At 29.2% G+C, this 21,546-nt stretch overlaps 1 protein-coding gene across 1 annotated transcript; it reads right to left on the bottom strand.

The window, feature by feature from the left end:
• Window positions 1–1,487: 1,487 nt before the first annotated feature.
• On the bottom strand, window positions 1,488–21,103 carry LOC115977806. Its single transcript, XM_031099830.1, has 10 exons — window positions 20,925–21,103; window positions 17,263–17,349; window positions 16,626–16,916; window positions 15,169–15,330; window positions 15,000–15,053; window positions 14,372–14,518; window positions 13,758–14,024; window positions 10,184–10,345; window positions 10,016–10,069; window positions 1,488–1,841 (listed from the first exon to the last, which is right to left on the bottom strand). Exons 1-10 carry the CDS (start codon window positions 21,072–21,074, stop codon window positions 1,488–1,490), a joined length of 1,728 nt encoding a protein of 575 aa, XP_030955690.1. The 5' UTR covers window positions 21,075–21,103.
• Window positions 21,104–21,546: the final 443 nt, after the last annotated feature.

Genomic DNA, 21,546 nt, shown 5'->3' with positions numbered 1-21,546 from the left:
ATTATAAGAATGACTATCAATAATATCTAAATTATATATGTAAGAATTATACTATGCATCTTAATGTATATCTTTTAAATATATCCAGACATATACATGAGATTACCGCTAGTATTCATACAACACTTGAAATAGCATACATATCAAAAGTCAAAGCAAATCATTATCATTATCCATAGGTATTAGATTACCACGAGTCTCATCAGCCCATGAGTTGGCATGCATTTAATTAGAAAGATCTCATGAAGTCGTAGGCCATCAGATCTCTGATTTGACCATAATAAATTTGAATAAAGTTTCTCTCCAAATTAGTTTGGAGAGAAAATTTTCAAACTTCTCACACATATATATGTATCTATATATATTTTATGTGTGAACTTTGAAATTTAACCATTAAATTTTATATTCCTTATGTTCTTAACATGCATATCAAATTTGGTTTAAATCGAATGTTATTTACTATTAGATAATTAACCTATTTTTTATATACAATTTTAGATCACAAAAACCTGAAACTTTAACACTTTTTTGATGGCATAGTAATTGATTTTTGATCTTCTTGAAATTTTATAAGTATAAAAGATATAATAAGAAAATGCAGTCTAACGATTAAATTTTCAAAATTCCTAATCAATATAAAAATATATAAAGAGTTTGAGGTTTGGAGAGAGACTTTGTTCAATAAATTTTATGATTGAACTAATAGGAGTTAGCTATCCAATAAACCAAAAGGCAAAATATTAGGCCGAAATGCACCCTTTAAGTTTTACTGTTTATCATTTCAGTCCTATAAGTTTGGGTTTTATCATTTCAGTCCTTTAAGTTTCATTCCTTCTCAATTAAGTTCTCTGTTAATGTATTGTTAGTTTCTACCATTAACTTACCAAAACGGCTTCGTTTTGGCCTTAATTAATATTTATTATTTATTTCTTAATTTTAGAAAAAACTTAAAAAAAAAAAAAATCCAATTAGAGGAATACATCGTCCTACCCACACCTAAATAATCATGGTTGTCAAAATCCCGGTCTGGATCCTATGATCCTACAATTTTACGATCTCACCTGCTCAAAATGATTCGGATCTTTCAAAGATCTTTGTGATTGTTCAGGATTGGTAAGATCATACGATTTTGATTATCCCAAACGACCTTGGTTTTTTGTAATCTTTTTTAATTTGACAAAAGGCTTAGTTGGACCCAAATGAAAAATAAAATCTCAAATAGACCAAGTTTTTCTACTCTAATGTAGAGAGAGTATCAGTTGGACTCAAATAAAAAATATTTCAATAGAATGTCACATTTTAAGGTTTTTGGTCTTTTTAAATGATATTTACAAATAGATATGGTGATGTATGGTAATTATATCAATGAATATATAATTTATGTGATTATTTAACATACCAATGTGTATTTTTTTGTTTTTTTCTCAAATAATGTAGGATCTTACGATTCACAATCCGATCCTACGATTCACGATCTTACCTATCTCCTATGATCCTGCGTAGAATCTCGATTTTGACAACCTTGTAAATAATAATTCAAATCCATCTTTGAAACTCTCCAACCTCATATACCCATCAATCATTGCCGTCCAAGTAACTACATTCCTCTCTGGCATGATATCAAACAAATTTCTAGCATCACCTATCATTTCCCCTTTGCAATGCCCATCGACCATAGAGCTCCAAGAAACCACATCTCTTTCCATCATACCCTCAAAAACTCGACCCCCATGATGCAAGGCTTGACTAGTTTGGGTCCATGCCTGTTGGCCTTCAACGTAGAGATACGAAGCTAGGTGCTGTGATGTGAGTTTTGGGTATGGTGGGTTATTATTAGCTTCCTATTGCTTTTCAAATAGGCCATACCATATTATACTATACAATAATACAGGTAATTTATCTAGTTTTATTCTTAAAAAATAATACAGGTAATTAATGATACTATACACTAACATAGGTAATTATACTAATAATATATTCATAAAAAAGGAAGCCAATAATACAGAGCCATATCACAGTTGCAGAAATGCAAGGCGGTGCCACCTTAAGGCCAGGGTGGTCCCAAGACCACCTTGACCTGATATTTTTTTTTAAAAATTTTTATATATATAATAATTTAATTTTTTTTATTTGTTTACCCTTCAAAAAAAATTTGGGAACACCCTCAGTTTTTCTTATGCCAATAAATTTAATTTTGCTTCATAATTTGTTCCATATTCAGTGGATGAATGATTACTTGGTTGTGTACATTGAAAAAAAATGATAATGAGACTATCATGCACTGATTTCAAAATATGAAAACTCATAGAAGACAATTGTAAATTTTATGTATTTGCGTGTTTTTATTATTATTGTTGTTATCAATATATGAATTTATCTTTGGAAAATGCTAACGAATGCCCTTAGGGTACTGGTTAATAATCTATTTAAAGAAAGTTTTTATGGGAAATGAAAAAAACGTAATTAATATTTTGACAGCTTTTTTCATTCCCCATAAAAGTGGTATTAAAATTTTCCTAAAATAGATTATTAATGAGTGCCCTAAGGGCATTCATTAGCATAACTCTTTATCTTTTTATTAGATTGTATAATTTATGGTTCTTAAGAAACATCCTGAGAAAAATTTCTGGAACCGTCACTGCAAAAATAGTTGACACAATACTGATTCACTTTACGAACTAATGGCAATGATGCCTAGCCCAAATTTTCACACTGTTTTTATTTATTAGAAAAGTTGTTCTATTTATCAATATCGAAGATGATGGGTCCATTTCATTAGGTGTTTTGGGAGCTTAAATAAATGTTTTTAAAACCTAATTAAAACTCTTTTTGGCAATAGTAACTCCTCATAGTTTTTTTACAAATGGTCATTTTAAACTCAAAACACAGTTTTATAACAGTTTATACAAATGCAACCAATGTGTATATGCAAGAATTACATGCTTGTATTGCTTTTTAATATTGTCAACTGCCTTTAAACTTCTATCTCAAAAAAAATAAAAAAAATAAAAAAATAAACTGCCTTTAAACTTTTTTGCTTTTGTAGTTCCACGTACATACATTTTTTCATGATACTTCTAAGTTCTAACTTACAACCAATTAGTATAAATATTTAGTTACTCAGCTGGATCTTTGAAAAAATAAACAAATAGTTAGGATTTAATTATCACAAGATGAGGGCAAATGAAAAGATCACAAGATGGTGTCCTCACATTGAAGTCTTGAAGCCTTGATAAAAAAACAGTAGAACTTAAATCAGTTCATTCACCATAGATGAAATTGAGGAGGTCTAACAGTTAAACGACATGTAAGTCAATTGATCTAGGCATCTAATTAAGGCAGTGTAAATGGTATAAATGAATGAAATAATTTAAGAAGATAACAGTTGCTAATTAAGGTTTGGTTATTAAGGAATTTAGCTAAGAGTATCTTAAGGAGCGTTAATTATTGACATGTGGTGGACAACTACATTAAAAAATTGACATGGATAGATTATTATGTACTATATGCCATCACTTATCTAAAGAACAAAGTTTAGTTATAAAATTGGTTACAACCTTATTTAATATCATTAACATTACTACATACTTCGAAAATCTAATTATTGAATTGCATGTTCTTTACGCTCTTAATAAACATGTCAAGTCTTGTGCCAATCAGATATTATTTACTATGTAATCTATAAAATTATATTTTGTGCATAATTTTAAATTACAAAAACTTGTAATTTAAACTATTTATTGATGACATAACTATTGATCTTTAATTTTTATAAATTTTGCAAGCATGAAGGATATAAGAAGAATGTGTAATCCAATGTTAGATTTGTCAAAATTCATTTTCAATAAAAAAGATATTAAGTAAGATTGTTGCCTTAAGTTATAACCAATTTTGTAGCTAAACTTTGTCCTTATTTAAATCATTCTCAATAAATACAATCACCTTACTACATGTCAAGCATTGGAAGACTCAAACTTAATTAACAAATCGCAGAGTCTTAAGGTTAGGTCTCTGTAATAATATATGTGAGAAATAAATGGATGTTTCAAGGGTATTCGTTTTAAAAAATTTTATGGAAAAAAAAAAAAAAAGCAATGAATTGTTTTGACCGCTTTTTATATTTTCCATAAAAGTGGTGTTGAAATTATTCTAAAATAGTTTATTAACAATTTTTCTTGTCAAAGGTCTTGTAGCTGAATTGGCATCTCCCCATGCACAAAGTGCTTGAGGGTCTAGGGGGGAAATGATTCGAGCTGCGGGGTTAGCAGCATGTTGTAATTATTTCTCAAAAAAAAAAAAAAAAAAAAACAATTGTCCTAGTGACACCGGTTAAACCTTGAATGTCACCATGAGAAACATTTGATAGTGTCATTTGAGTTATAAGACTAAATTTATTTGAATTATATTCAAACAAGTCAGCTTTAAAAAAAAATGCTGAGATAAAAAGTAAAAAACAGTTTGCTTTATAGCTTATACCAAACAAACACACAATTACAGATAAAATTATCCACAACTGTTATGTGGAAGGCATCAGCTAGGTTTTAGAGGTTTTTATTTATTAATTGATGGAAAATGTTGGTTGGCTTCGACATATATATCTTCTTGCTTTCATGGACAATTCTGATTTCGACCAGGGCCTCCAAAGTAGAACGTAGGCATAGATACACCAGTCGCTTTGAAATTACGAACGCTGTAACACATGGGTTCCTCTGAATTAACATATACTCACTCAGGGTAGAACAACTTGAAGGAAGTATATCCAAGACATAAATATTTTGAATGAAACATGCTGATCCCCACAGACCAGATACAAAATCTCCACTCCCCATGGCTGTTGTAGTGTGAGGTTCGACTCCCTTCGTGTTTTTGCTATAAACATCCCCTCCCCATTGAGCTATTATGGCTCTAGATTTCAAATAATGGAGAATTTCATAGGGCTAATACCCTAGCACCTCGTCTCCATAATTTAGATACCATTTTTCGGTGTTTGGATCCTTAAAAAAAAAAAAAAAAAAAGGATTTTAGACAAACCATTGCATATCATCATCAACTCAAAGAGAAAAGGAAAATGGTATATATATATATATATATTGATGGCAATATATTAAGGACTGTACCATTGAAAAAGGATATACCATGTGAAACTTGTGTTGAATTACAGCCTAATCGAATGTGAAATTGTGAATTAAGAAAATTTAACTAATAATTTTAATTAACAACAACAACAACAAAGTCTTAGTTTAATTCCAAAATTTTTGGGCTGATTAATTAGAGTTGGCTATTTATATGTGTTTTTTTTTTTTTTTTCCCTTTTATTTTATCCAAAGTGATATTCTTTATTAATTATTACTTTCTTACATATTGATATGTCTGTCTTTTTAAAAAAAAACTATTTTTACTGATGTTAATTTTTATTTGCTTCTATTTTTTTTTTTGGCTCCATAAGCTTGAATCAACGGACTCTTTCTTGAGGAATAATTTTAAGTGATTCTCAAAATTATCCTTTGCTTTATAATATGCAAACCATAGATTCAATATCAAAATTATAATAACATTATAATTATTTCATTACCCAAGTTTAGTATGTTTCTCGAATTCCTCAGTTTCCTCAAACATTTCTTATATGCCTTTTGAATTTCATCATTCCTTTTCTTCATTTTAGTATTACTAATGCAACTATTTTGTGTATTCCCCAAAAATATTATTTCTAATTTTCCCATATTTTATATTTAATTGATCATATCTATGTTATGTGAATGAAGAACATCCAAACAATAATTTTAATTAACAAAAAAAAAAAAAAAAGCTCCAAATTTTTTAGGGTCAATTACAAATTCTCAATTAACATGTCATATATTCTCTGTTATTTTCTTAATTAAAATGTCATTTTTTTAATTACTTCTATTAATATGATTTTTGGTAGTTTTTTTTCTTCAATTTGGTATTCCTCTTGCCTAATGAATAATTTCAATCATTCCTTGAAATTATTCTTTGCTTTATAATATGCAAACCATAGATTCAAGATCAAAAAGTTAAAATGGCTTTATAGTTATTCCATTACTTTATTTTAGCATGCTTCTCGATTATCGCCAATATTTCTTATATCATATGCCTTCGAATGTTTTCTTTCATTTTCTTTTTATTTTACTATTTTAGAATTATTAATGCAACTAATTGGTGTATTCCCCATAAATATTCTTTCTAATTTTCTTATATGGGTTGTCAATTGTAGAGGTCGTGTTGCATAATAACCACGTATGAAAATTTTATATTATTGCTTTTAAAGAGGAAGTTCATATTACAGTGCCTTGATCTCCTTTATTTATTTATATTATGGTTTTTTTTTTTTTTTTGTATTTTCTTCACATTTTTATTTTGTATTTTTTTATGAGAACTTGTGGAAGAATAAAAATCTTTAATATTCATCAAATACGTCACTAAGAGATGGTACTCACTTGTCGCAAGAAGGTGATAGACACTTGGGGCAACAATAACTCCTAGAACACAACTTTTGTTATTCTATCCCCAGTAGATATTTCTTTCTGCTTTTCTTATACTAGTCACTAACCCGTGCAATGCACGGAAAAACTTTGCATAAATCTATAATGTATTGTGTATAAGATTCAAAACTGAAATTATTAAAGCACTAACCCGTGCAATGCACGGAAAAACTTTGCATAAATCTATAATGTATTGTGTATAAGATTCAAAACTGAAATTATTAAAGCATAATGAAAATATTTGATCACACATTAGAGAAATATAAGAGAAAAATGTGGCTACCGTCAAAAGACTAATCCAAGGCTATATAGTTGACAAATTCAATTATAGCAAAAAATGAACCCAAAAATTCAAATGTTAAAACCTTCAAAAAGCCAAAAAAATTAAAGAATCTGAATATTCAGAGCCTAAAAATTATTGAAACAAAACAAAAATATATAAATGTCTGTGTGATTACACAACAAAGAAATATAGAGAAATATGAGTTACCTTCAAAATAATAATTGTGGATATAGTTGTTAAAATCTGTTAGACAATTTCAGATTTTAAACAAAAAAAAAAAAAAAAAAAAAAAAAAGGAAGTGAGAAATCAAAACAAAAGAATATATGACTTCACAATAGAGAAATATAACAAAAAAGAAACATAACAAAAAGATTGGTTACTCCTGGTGAAAATAGCTATAGCAGTAGTGGAGCCATTGGTGAAACCCTATAACAGTATAACACTACAATATTTAGGAATTAGATGTACATAGACAAACAGTCAACCTTATACTAAAAAAAAAATCAGAAAATTATTTTAGGGACGAACAAAAAAAAGGATCTAACAAAAATATTTGCCAAGTAAGAAAAAATTTCTAACCAAAAAAACAAAAATCGACAATATATAGAAGCATATATTACAAATAAGGAATTTGTAAGTGAGGCTATAATACCTCTGCCACTATGTGCTTCCCAAAATGCAGAATATCTTATTTTTGGTCAAAGCTTCATGCTACAGTGTATAAACATGTTACCTGGACGTACAAACATGAAACCTGAACAACCCAAATATGGAAGGAAGGCGATGGTTTCAGCTTTTGAGTGAGAGAGAGATAATGGGGTTTAGATGTTGTTTCACTTTTAATAGGATTAGTAGTGTTTCAGTAGCATAGATGTTGCTTTCACTTTTTAATAGGATTAGTAGTGTTTCAGTAGGATAGGTAACAAAGTTGCAAAAATATAAACGGTTTAAATAATGTATAGATTTTATGTGTTTTTTTTTCTGATTTTTTTTTTATTTAAATAATGCTGATGTGGAAAATTGTGGAGAGGTCAGAGGCTTCGGTTTTATATATGAAACCTGAACAACGCAAATATGGAAGGAAGGTGATGGTTTCAGCTTTTGAGTGAGAGAGAGATAATGGGGTTTAGATGTTGTTTCATTTTTAATAGGATTAGTAGTGTTCCAGTAGGATAGATGTTGTTTTCACTTTTTAATAGGATTAGTAGTGTTTCAGTAGGATAGGTAACAAAGTTGCAAAAATATAAACGGTTTAAATAATGTATAGATTTTATGTGTTTTTTTTTTTTTTTTCTGATTTTTTTTATTTAAATAATGCTGATGTGGAAAATTGTGGAGAGGTCAGAGGCTTCGGTTTTATATATGAAACGTGAATAACGCAAATATGGAAGGAAGGTGATGGTTTCAGCTTTTGAGTGAGAGAGAGATAATGGGGTTTAGATGTTGTTTCATTTTTAATAGGATTAGTAGTGTTCCAGTAGGATAGATGTTGTTTTCACTTTTTAATAGGATTAGTAGTGTTTCAGTAGGATAGGTAACAAAGTTGCAAAAATATAAATGGTTTAAATAATGTATAGATTTTATGTTTTTTTTTTTTACTGATTTTTTTTATTTAAATAATGCTGATGTGGAAAACTGTGGAGATGTCAGAGGCTTCGGTTTTATATATATATATATATATATATATATATATATATAGATGAGTTGTTAATTGAAGAGGGGCCATGTTGCATTGCCTTGCATGTTTGAGTCCCTATTTCTCCACACGTATAAATAACTTATTCTATCAAATTTAGAGAGCAGTTTCATATTCAAACTTTCTTGACCTCCTTTATTTATTTATAATATATATAAAATAAAATAAAAGTTTGATTTTTGGTTAACCTCACAGTATTATGTCACAAACTTTTGAGGTATCATAATCTCACGTAGCTAAGAGAGCAGTTTTATCTATAGACATTGATGTATGGGTAGAAGATCTACCTGAGAATTTGGACGATGTGTTCCAATCCAATTTGTCTTAATTTTCTAATAAAACTTCACTCACCTTGTTCTCAAAAATAATATATATATATATATATATATATATATTAGTTGAATTTAAATTCTATTAATATCTAAACCCTCTATTAAAATCTTAAAACATTATATTTTCTTTAAATTGTAGAATATATAGTTTCATATACTTACAAAATCATATTAAATGTTTATTAATAACTATCATAATTATCAAATTTCATAATTAGAGAAAAAATAAATGACAAAAAAACATATTATGTTAAAAAAATTTCCATGAATTGCATGGGTTATCAACTAGTATTTGTGTGATGAGTTCCAGTTAGCTCAACTGGTAAAATCTCTGATAGTTGTATAAGAAATCTAGCTTTCAATGACCGCTTACACCAAAAACTGATTGATGTCTTGGTCTGATGATATTTGATGATAAAGAGCTATCATCAGGAACAAATGCTATACGTTGAAACTCTTTCAAAAAAACAAAAAAACTAGCATTTGTATGTATGTATGTATGTATATAAGGGGGGGGGGAGGGAAGGTAATTAAAGAAAAATAATATATATATACACACATATATATAATATACATATATATATATATATATATATATCCATCCCCTCCTTCTTTTGTAAGAATGTGTGAGGAGTTTGTGAAAAAATATTCATTATAAAAAATGATATTTCGTATTTTCATTACCTGGTCAATTCGTATTATGATCTCATATTGGTTCCTCACTTCCTTGTTTCTGTGATGTAGGTTGAATAGCTGTACCTAATCCAACCTTTTGACTAGTTGTACAAACCCAGAGCAAATGAGGTTAATGGAATCTGTTGTTTGGTACGCATCCAGCTAATCAAAAAAGTACAAAAGAATAAACAAATAAATTAAAATAAATTTCTAGCTAATTAATATTTGTTTCCAAAAGAAAACTAAGATTGTTTGTGTTCTTGTATTTTGTGCTTTTATAAAATTTAATGGTTTTAAAAATTGGATCGGTCAAAAAATCGAAAATAGGTTCCATTTTTGGTATTTACTTGTTGAACAGGCAGTTTTCATGGTTTTTACAGACTAATTCTAGGTCCTGTTCTTGGTTGAACCGGACCAACCAACTGGTTTGGTCCAAGTTTTAAAACAGTGGAAATTTTACACATTAAGTATAAAAAATATAATTGAGAATGCTATTTTTCATCTTTGGCTTAGTAAAAAAGTACTTACAGTCCATCGTACAAAAAATCGAGGTTGTGTATCACACAATAACTTTTGGTTGACCTGGAAAAAGAGAAAACAATATTAACAAATTTGACAAAAAAATTTTGTAACTAATATAATGGGCTTTAAATATGAACTGAAAAATGGGTTTAATGTTTTGTTTAATGAACTAACCATCCAGCCTACTTCAATACTTTCAAAACTGTTGCCAGGACCATTTTTAAGCCAAATTTGACCAGTAGTGTAGTCATTTGGCAATTCAACTCTTGGACTCCAGACATTTATATTTCCTCTAGCACCAATATAACTATATCCCATTGTAATAAGATATGCGGCCTAGTTCACAAGCACCACTAAACAAATCAGCATAATTTAAAAACAAGACAGATTTCAACATGAAAATTTTTACACGCACATATTATTAATTAAAAAACACCTACTCTAAATCTTTGTTAATACTACAACATTTAATAAATTTTCTAAGTGTGTAACTATTTCATCTATAAAATATTTTTAAGCGTAAATTACAACTTACTCACTTGTAATTTGGCCGAAATTTAAGTTACCTACCAGTGATTTGAAATTTGATACTTTATCAACTTGAGCTTAGCTTAGTTAGAATTTCGTAAGTTCGTAACACAATTCTGTTAAAATTATGGCTAAATATGTAATTTTGCTTCACTTTTATGTCTCTCTCCTCCAAATAACAAAAAACATAAAAATACAAGATAAAAAAAATCCAATGGAACACTTGTATCATAGGATTTTAAATCACAGATAGACAACTTAAATTTTGGTCAAATCTCAAGTAGGTAAAGTGTTAAATTTCAAACCACATGCAGAAAATTTAAATTTCAGTCAAATCACAAGTGGGTAAGTTTGGTACACTAAATATAGATTACACTAGTCGCTAACCCGTGCGATGCACGGGAAATGTATTGAGTACAATATATAATTTAATCTTTGTTTATTTTACTACAACACCAAAATTGAATTTGTAAAATAAAATCATATAGCTAAAACATTTGTTAACAGCTATACGTTTCAGACATTTATTAAACTATATTATTATTATTGTTATTATTATTATTATTATTATTATCAACTTAACAGTATTTTAATATATGATACCAACATGCTTCAAGAAAATGTCTAACACAGAAAACAATTTCGAAAACAAACTCAACTAAACAGTTTGATGAATAAATATATTACAATCTATAATATAAGCCAAGAAATAAACTTTGAAACCAATATGAACAAAATCCACGTCAAACAAAACCGTTTCGATCATTAAGAATATGACTCACTAAAGTCATGAAAAACACAGGATTTATTACCAAAAAAGAAAAAGAAAAAGCATCTTTAGTCTTTATAGATTTTGCCTAAGTACCCAGATACGATGACACATACTCACACAAAAAGAGACATAAACACAGACAATTAAAGAAAAAATAAGAAAAACAAAAGAGACGTAAACACGGACAATTAAAGAAAAAATATAGGAAAAAAAAGTTAGGAATAGAAATATAAGATAAAGATGGGTTACCCTCAAAAAGAATAATCCATGGATATTCATTGAAATCTTCTAGATAATTTCTGATAATAGAAAAAATAAAACCCAAAAGTTATGATGTTAAAACTTCCAAAAGGCCAAAAAAATTTTTTTTTTAAAAAAATCAGAAGATTCAAAGCTTCAAAAGTATTGAAATAAAACAATATATATATATATATATATATATACATATATAATTACGCAATAGAGAAATACAATAGAAAGAAGGGAATCCATGATTATAGCTTTTCCACTTATGTATTGGACCCCTCTCCTTCTTCGGTCAATGCATCAAGGTTAGGGTTATTTGATTTGTTCAATAAAAATTTGAAGATTTAATTAAAAGATTCAGGCCCAGCAATTAATTAAACAAAACAACAACTGACAAACTTATAAGAAAAAGCAACAAATTTATAATTTTTATTGAACAAATCAAATAACCCTAACCTTGATGTATTGACCGAAGAAGGAGAGGAGTCCAATACATAAGTGGAATATGTGAATTGTGAAGCCAGAGCCGCCCTAAAAAAAAATCTTGAAGAAAAATAAGTTTTAAGGAGAAAATTGTGTTGTGGCAAAAATAAGTTTTTAGGGCTTAGGTTTTCTACGCAAGCAATTCTTAAATAGGAGAGAGTAGAGGCGGTGGGAGAGTGTCCTTATTTGGCTAGAAGTCTAATTTGCATTGGAAAAGGAAAACAGTGATGAGGTGGAAAATTTAATTTAATTTAAATTTAATTTAAATATTGTGCTGACGTAGAAAATTGTGGGAGCTTCAAAAGTTTCGGTTTTATATATATATATATATATATATATATATAGATTAGGAATGGTAATCTTTATTACTAGGAATAGAAGACATTGTAATGGAATAACTATTACTATTCATAAGTTTGGTTGTTACATATGAAAAGCTTATAAAAGATTATGTATAAGGAAACTTTATATTTTTGGAAATATATTAATTTTAAAACTTATTATATATATACTAAGGAATAGCTATTACACCCATTTTAAAGAGGAATAGCTATTCTTCAATTTAAAGAATAGTCATTCCAATGTAGTAACTAATCCATGTAATAAAGATGCAACTAAATGATCGAATTGCTATTACACATGAATAACTATTTCATTACAGTAGCTATTACAACATACCAAATGTACCCTTAATATAATCTATATTTAGTGTACCAAACGTACCCTAAGTAGATACGCATGTCATCTATTGAGTGGTGGAGCAGGGACTGGGACAGAGACCTTGAGACAAAAGATGCGCATTCGTTTTGATAATATTTTGAAGGTTGAGTCTTGGGACTCTTCCATGGTAACTTTTCAATAATGCATTTTCAATTGTGCATTTTCATAGTCTATTTATCTATTAAAATTAAGTTATTTACGGCATCTTCTCAAAAAAAAAACAAAAAAACAAAATACACAAAGTTTGGAATTCTCCTTAATTGTTGCTTGTACAATTCAATATTTGTTATATCACAAACACAATTGATGAGAAACTTGATAGCAAACTCCTTTTTTTTTTTAGATACAATAAAATTTCAACATATAATGTCTACTTAATAATGAATGTTTCTATTATCAAGCTAAAACATTAATCGTTTTTTGGTGTAGATGGAGTTCAAACTTTAGATCTCTTATTTGATGAAATGAAACTTTATTGGTTTAGCTAATTGGAACATACACAAACTCTTTTCTGAGCAAGGACATTTGAGTTGGCAAAAAAAATTATTTTTTATTTTAACTGTTAACCACATCAATATTTTATATCTATCACTTAACTGCAAAGATCAATTTGACACAATAAAAAAAAAAATTAGGGACTAAAATAATACATTTAAAACATTTGGAACTAAATTAACACACAGCGAAAAGATTGGAAACTAATTTGAAACTTACCCCTTTTTTTCTCAAATGCTAAGATGAAATGCCAAAAATTGCTTAATGCCACACAATTACACAAATGAGGATATAATTATCCACACCTTTTGTGTGGAAGGCATCAGCTAAGTTATTGATGTGTTATTGCTAGAAAATGTTGGCATCAACATATATATCTTGTTGCTCTCATGGACAATAATGACTTCGACCAGGACCTCCAAATAATAACGTAGGCTCAAATGCAAGACTCTTTTGGTAATTAAGAGCACTGTAGCAATAGGGTTCCTCGGAATCAGTATGTACCCATTCAGGGTACTTCAATTGGAGAGAATAATCCAAGATTCTAAGCTTATTAATGTAACAAGCTGCTCCCAACAAAGCAGATGCATGATCTCCACTCCCCATGGCTGTTGTAGTGTGGGGTTTCACTCCCTTCACGTTTTTGCTATAAACATCCCCTCCCCATTGAACTAATACGGCTTTCTGTTGCATATATGTTAGGATTTCGAAGGGCCAATACCCTATCACATCGTCTCCAAATTTTAGCCACCATCTTCTCATATTTGGATCCTAAAACAAAAACATTGGATTTTAAACAAACCATTACATATCATTATTTACTCAAAGAGAAAAGGGAAAAAATGGTATATTTATGTATAAGAATTGTACACACAAGTCGAGCACAAATCTTCTTAATAATTCCCTTCATTTATGTGATCAAATCTTTTATTTATATTTTTTCCTTTTTGAAAATTCAATAGGTGGTGTAGGTTCTGTTGAAAATACCGAAATACCAGAAAGTGTCATTTAAAATATAAAACTCTTGGCTTTATTTGATCATATCTATTGAACTATTCTACTATATATATATAACTATAAAGTTTAGAGAGAGAGAGAGAGAGATTCATATATTTTACCATGTTAATTTGGATGTCGACCTCATATTGGTCTCCCCATCTTTGTGATGTAGGTTGAATAGCTGAACCTAATCCAATCTCTTGGCTAGTTTGTACAAATCCAGAGCAAATGAGGTTAATGCAGCCTGTCTTCTGATAGGAATCCAACTAAGCAAAAAAGTAAAAAAGAATAAATTAATAAATTAAAATGTATTGTTAACTAATTAATATTTGTTTACAAAGGAAAACTAAGATTGTTAGTGTAAACTCACAATTGTTTTTTAGATAAATTTGATAGTTATAACTGGGGAGGGGGATTTGATTTTGGAATGTCTCTATTAAAAATGAGAGATGCTACGTCTACAACATTTTTACAATATTTTAATAACAAATCACATGTTGTTAATTGTTATTAGTTCAAATTTGAAACTAACACTAAGATTACTTTTTTGTCCTAACAATAACAACTAGTAACAACCTGCCACTTAGGATTTGTTGTAAAAATATTGTAGACATATCATTTCTCATTAAAAATACCACAAGGTACCAATTGAGCTACATGAATCTTTGTGAAAACTCACACATAAGGTGTCAAAAATATGATTGAGATTGCAATTTCCCCTCTTTGGCTTAGCAAAAATGTACTTACAGTCCATCGTATAAATACTCGAGGTTGTGTATCACTGAATAACTTTGGGTTGACCTAGAAAAAGAGAAAACAATATTACCAAATTTTGAGGTTAAAAAAATGTGATTGATACCATGTGCATTAAATATGTACTAGAAAATGGGGTTAATGTTTTGTTTAATGAACCAACCATCCATCCTGCTTCAATACTTTCAAAACTATCTCCAGGGCCACTTTTAAGCCAAATTTGAGCAGTAGTGTATTCATTGGGCGATTGAACTCTTGGATTCCAGATATTTATATTTCCTCTAGCACCAATATAACTATATCCCAATGTAATAAGATATGCAGTCTGGTTCACAAGCATCACAAAAAAAAAAAAATAAATAAATAATCAGCATAACTTAAAAAAAATGACAAATTTCAACATGAACATATTTATTAACTAATTGCAAGGTTTCAATTATTTAAAATAAAAAAATTTGTAATTTTTTTTTTAAAAAAGCACGAAATCTTTTGGAACAAACTTGCATGTTGGATGCTTTCTTCTCTGAAAATTTTTATTAACTAATTGCAAGATCTCAATTATTAAAAAAATTATAAATATTTTGAAAGAAACTTGCATGTCGAATACTTTCTTTTTCCATTTTTTTTTTTTATGGCAGCATTAGAATAGATACTGTAACCAAATATTTTTAGGCAATCGGGAAGACACCTTTACAAAATAATACATATTTTTCCGAGATAATATCTTCCATAGAAAACCTTTATAAAAATTCAAAATCATTCATTGATGTGTTTGCGTGCATCTTTAAATCTACTCACACACATATTAATATTCAAATTCAAGTTACACCTAGTCTATAAATCTGTTTTAATATTACAACACTCAATAACTTTTTTTGTGTATAACTATTTCATCTATGAAATGTTAAAAAAAAAAAAATTAACCTTAAAATTATAAACTAAATATCTATGATAATAAATAATATCTAATTAAAATGTATAAAAAAAAGTGCAATCTAATTGTGTTGAGCTCATGCCCATTAGGCATTAGCACAAAGCTAGTGCACAGAACTATATATGATGTCTATGGCAAAAAAAGAAAAAAGAAAAAGAAATATATATATATATATATATATATATATGAGAAATGCTAACGAGTGCCCTTAGGGTACTCATTAATAATCCATTTTAGGAAAGTTTTGATACCACTTTTATTGGAAATGAAAAAAGCTGTCAAAGTATTAATCACTTTTTTTTCATTTCCCATAAAAATTTTCTTTAAATTCAAGTTACACTTAGTCTATAAATCTTTGTTAATATTACAACACTCAATAACTTTTTTTGTGTATAACTATTTCATCTATGAAATGTTTAAAAAAAAAATTAACCTTAAAATTATAAATTAAATATCTATGATAATAAATAATATTTAATTAAAATGTATAAAAAAAAAAAGTGCAATCTAATTGTGTTGAGCTCATGTCCATTGGGCATTAGCACAAAGCTAGTGCACAGAACTATATATGATGTTTATGGCAAAAAAAAGAAAAAAGAAAAAAGAAAAAGAAATATATATATATATATATAAATATATATATATATATATATATATATATATAGGCTATTACAAATTATAATTACCGAGTGGTTGGGTAAAGGAAAGACGTTGACTTTTGTGCCATTGTTACGATATACAAAATAACTACTTTTGTTATTTGTTGTGTTTGCAACAAAAGAAGACCGTGGGCCTTCCCTTCCAAAGTGTTCGATGGAGGCTGCCCTCAATAATTCTTTCCTCGTAATTCTGCGAATGGGAATGGTTCCCTTTGGACAACTTCCACTTTTATGCCAAATTTGCGATAGAACTCGTTGGGATGACTCGTTTTTAGCAGCTGTAGTAGTGTCAGATGGAAAACTAATACTTGGTCTCATCTGCAAATTACATGAAACATTATATTATAAGTTCTTTTACGACCACACATTTTATTACAACTTGTTGAAATGATTGATTTTGAGCGGTGAATCATTAGAATGGTAAATATGCATGTGAGCTTAGTTAAGTATTGAGGAAAATCAAAGAAAGTAAAGTGAATAATATGTATAATTGAGTCCAATTCAAGAAGTGCATTGAAGGAATTAATAATTTTAGATGCCCTAGAGTTTCTCTTATAATAACTTCACAAATAAGTTCATTTTGTTGCATCACACACACATATAAGTATATTTTGAATAAATAATCTAACATGAAGAGAGAATAAGGTTATGAAAGAAAATGTACCTCAATTTTATGGTTCTTTAATGCAGGATGATCAAAAGCAGGTTGCTTGTAGATGTCAACACAATTGATAATATCTCCATCTTCACTCTATAAGAAGTAAGAACCACAAATACTTAGCAACCACCTTTTTTAAATTAAAAGATAGAAAGCTTTATTCAAAATTGAAGCACATCATTTACCAATAAGGCAACAAAAAAGTAAACGAAAAATTTCTAAGGCAATGCTTAGCATACTTGGTTAATAGCATTAGAATCCTTTTCATTTAGAATGGATCCAATTATGATTTGGATTAAATATTACAAATTTAATGGTGTATCTTATGCTATGCCATTCAAAAATTTTAAATGATGTGAAATTATATACACTATTAGATCAAGGAAATATAATATTAATTGTAGGTACCAAGAATTTTTGCCTTTGGCTTTGGCTTTTTTGGCTTGATTGTCTTGCCTTGCCTTGGCTTGAATTCTTAATCCCACATTGGAAAGATGACTTCCCTCTTTCTACCTTACAAGGCATGAACCAATGAGAAAGAATACCACTAGTTTGGTTACCACATTGGAAAGATGACTTCCCTCTTTCTACCTTATAAGGCATGAACCAATGAGAAAGAGTACCAATGTGGGATTAAGAATTCAAGCCAAGGCAAGACAAGGCAATCAAGCTAAAAAAGCCAAAGTCAAAGGCAAAAATTCTTGGTACCTACATTAATAATAACAAAAATTTCTCAATAATGAAAACCATAGTTTTCAGAACCAGACTGGACCAGGAGGTCGGACCGTGAAAACTGGAAACTGGGATGAAATCGGTTTTTAAGCATAAAGAACCGGATTTTTTGTTAATTCCATGAACCGCTAAAACCGGGGTTGGACCGCATGAACCGGTGAGAACCGTGCAATCCAACCCCTTAGCAATTTAAAAAAAAAAAAAAACAACTTAACACAATTTTATTCTACTTAATTAAATTATCCATCTCTTACAAGGAATAAAAAAAATTATAATTAAAATTCTTCAAAGATATTCAACTTTACTTCAAAAATTAATCATAAATTTTAATGTTTTCATGGTTATTATTTTATTTTATTAACTTTCTTATTTAATTATTAAATATATGCTTGAAAATCATTAAATTTCCCTCACATATATAGATATATTGTCAATTTTGCTAGTTTTATAAATTTAATATCTATATTTAAGCTTTAATTAATTATTAAATTAATTATGACGTCATCTCGGTTCGACTTTAAAAACCTTGAACCTCTCACTTTTACGGTTCAATGAACGATTCGGGTCTAAAAACCTTGATGAAAACTAGCATTGATGCAATCTCATACATAAAACTTTAATCAACAAGACGACTTTCAATCTGCATTTTGTTACTTCAGTGCTATATTTGACTTTTATAGCATTTCATGGCTAATTATATATGATAGTTATATAGACTATACGGTCAGAACAAGATAAATTTTATAGGCATTTTGGCCTATTGACGTTTTCCGCCCTAGATGTATTGGCCTATCTATGCCACAATCCACATTTTACATGAGGTATGAATTGCTCCAGGTTACAATCTCTAATCTATGAAAAAAAAATTGTATTTATAAGATATTTCAATGTGATAGAGCCACATGGGTATATCTCTTAATGAGATTTTTCCTGTGGAGGATTTCAATTTTATATGTCATAGTGTTCAAATGGCATGGTTTTGAAGAAAATTTGTGAAATGGAGGCAAAGAATTGGGTTCGACCAAATCTTGGCATAGATTAGAAATTAAGGAAATTTATGGAACTATCCCAAGTAATTTTCTTTTGGCCAAAACATACGTGAGAGAGTGAGGTTAGACATATAATTTAGGGCATTTTTAGTACACTAAAGGGAGATTACGATATGAATATTAATCTTTTATTATTATTATTATTATTATTATATTAATCTTTATTATCAGGAATAAAATATGTTGTAGAATTCCTATTCATAGTTCATACGTTTGGTTGTAAAATTAGTTGTACATGTGGAAATATTTTAAGAGATGATGCATATGGAAATGTTGTATTTTTAAAAATATATTAATTAAAAAATTGTTACACTACTAAGGAATAACTCTCTTTAGAGAGTGATAACTATTCCTCAATTTATGTAATAGCTAATCCTAAGTCATAACTATTCATTGTAATGAAGATGCAACTAAATAACTGAATAGCTATTATACAAGAATTACCATTCTATCATGAGATCTAATTACCGCATAGCAAACATGCCCCAAATGTTTATAATAGGTATGTAGAGTAGAAACATAGGCACTGACGCGCCACAACACGAGACACAAAAATTCTTGAAAAATAATAGTATGAAACAGTGGGGATATCACAATGAATTAATATACATCATTAGATAGTTCTATTACCATAACGTGTGAGTGATTCTTGTTATTTTGTCTTTATATTAGAATCTCATTCCCTTTTTATTGTGTGTCTATGTGTGATTGTTTCTGTAGAAAGATAGATTTTAGTCATTAATAGGCATATTTTATGGTTATTTTAAGTTTAAAATAAATAATAATTATCCAAATATTTAGAAATAAAATCAAAATTTAGACATAATTTTCCTCCTACACACAGAGAAAATTTCAAAGTGTCTATACTCCTTTTTTTTTTTGGTTGATAATTACAACACAATTTCAACCCATGACATATATTCTGTGATGATTTCTCTTAGGCTGTGTTTGTTTTGGCTTCAAATCACTTCTGGAAATGCTTTTTCGTAAATGCGGGTGTTTGGTTGCGCATGGAAAATAAATTTTCTGGAAAATATTTTCAGTTGACCGTGTGTTTTAATGGCTTTGACCCAGAAATTGGTTTCAGTCAAAATTTTCACTTCAAACCATTTTCGGACTCACGCGTAAAGAGAGAGAGAGAGAGAGAGAGAGAGAGAGAGAGAGAGAGAGAGAGAGAGAGAGAGAGGAAGAAGAGCCTTCGACTTTGCCGGCGAACCCAGAGCCCAGATCACGCCTTCAACTTTGCTGGTGAACCTAGAGCCTAGATCACGCCACAAACCCAGAGCCTAGATCACGCCTTCGACTTCGCCGATCTACGAACCCACGAACCGATCTTCAACCCAGAGCCTTCGACCCACCGATCTACGAACCCACGAACCGATCTTTGACCTAGAGCCTTCGACCCACGAGCCTTCGACTTCGCCGGCGACCCAGAGCCTTCGCTCCACGAACCGATCTCTCTCTGTGTGTGATTTTGATTGACCCATGAACCGATCTACATTTCTGTGTGATTTTGATTTTTTACTTTCTCTCTTTGATCTCTGATTTTTTTTGTTGTTGTTGTGGTGGCGTGGGTGGTGGTGTTTTGGTGGTTTTCCTGTTGTGTAGTGGTGGGTTTTGTGTGGGTGGTAGTGGAAAATAGCATTTTCAGAATGTTACCAAACACATGAAAATATTTTCTAGAACAATTTTCATAATACAACCAAACACTTGAAAATATTTTCCTTTCTCGAAAATAGCATTTCTAGAAAATATTTATTTTCCGAAAAATATTTTACATGAACCAAACACAGCCTTAATTATCAAGCCAAGACATCGATTGACTTTTGGTGTCTTTGCTTCTTTGCATAGCAAGATATTGGAAAGTTTAGTAGAAAAAAAAATTACCTTAATACTCTTGATTGCTGGCTTATTAAGAAGCTTCAATTTTCTATTGACTTCTGATGTAATTTTTCTAGCTTTAGCTTCTACATCCACACTGCTTAAAACAAGCAAAGCTATCACAAACAAAAGCCTTAGAGTAATTCTTTTCTCCATACTCTCTCTTTCTCTGTCTCTCTCAAACAAAAACACTACACATATGGAGAGTAGCAAGAAACCATAAGAGATTTATAAGTCAGTTTGGCCTAGAGAAGGAAAACATTAAGGGTATGTTTGGTAGACTGTAATAGGCGTTGTAATATAATAGTTATTCCTATGGTTTGATTATTCTTTATTTTGGTTATATTTTTATTACAAGAAATAATCATTCCTTATGAATAGCTATTCTTCAAAATGAGGAATAATTATTCCTCTTTAAAAGGTTGTATTAGTTATTCCTTAGTAAGTGCAATAATTTCAAAACTTAATATATTTCCAAATAAACAAACTTTCCATATACATCTAACAATTATAAAAATAAAAATTCATAAAACTAACACATATCTCTCTTAAATTTAAAAATAAAATTTTTTAAGAAGATATAATTGTATAAGTAAGAAATTTCCTAAAATAAATGTTAAGTTTCATT

The sequence above is a fragment of the Quercus lobata genome, chromosome 2 (assembly GCF_001633185.2).
Source record: "Quercus lobata isolate SW786 chromosome 2, ValleyOak3.0 Primary Assembly, whole genome shotgun sequence".
Taxonomy (NCBI): domain Eukaryota; kingdom Viridiplantae; phylum Streptophyta; class Magnoliopsida; order Fagales; family Fagaceae; genus Quercus; species Quercus lobata.
The sequence above is the reverse complement of the archived record's forward strand: the minus strand, read 5'-3'. Positions and strand labels throughout refer to the sequence as shown.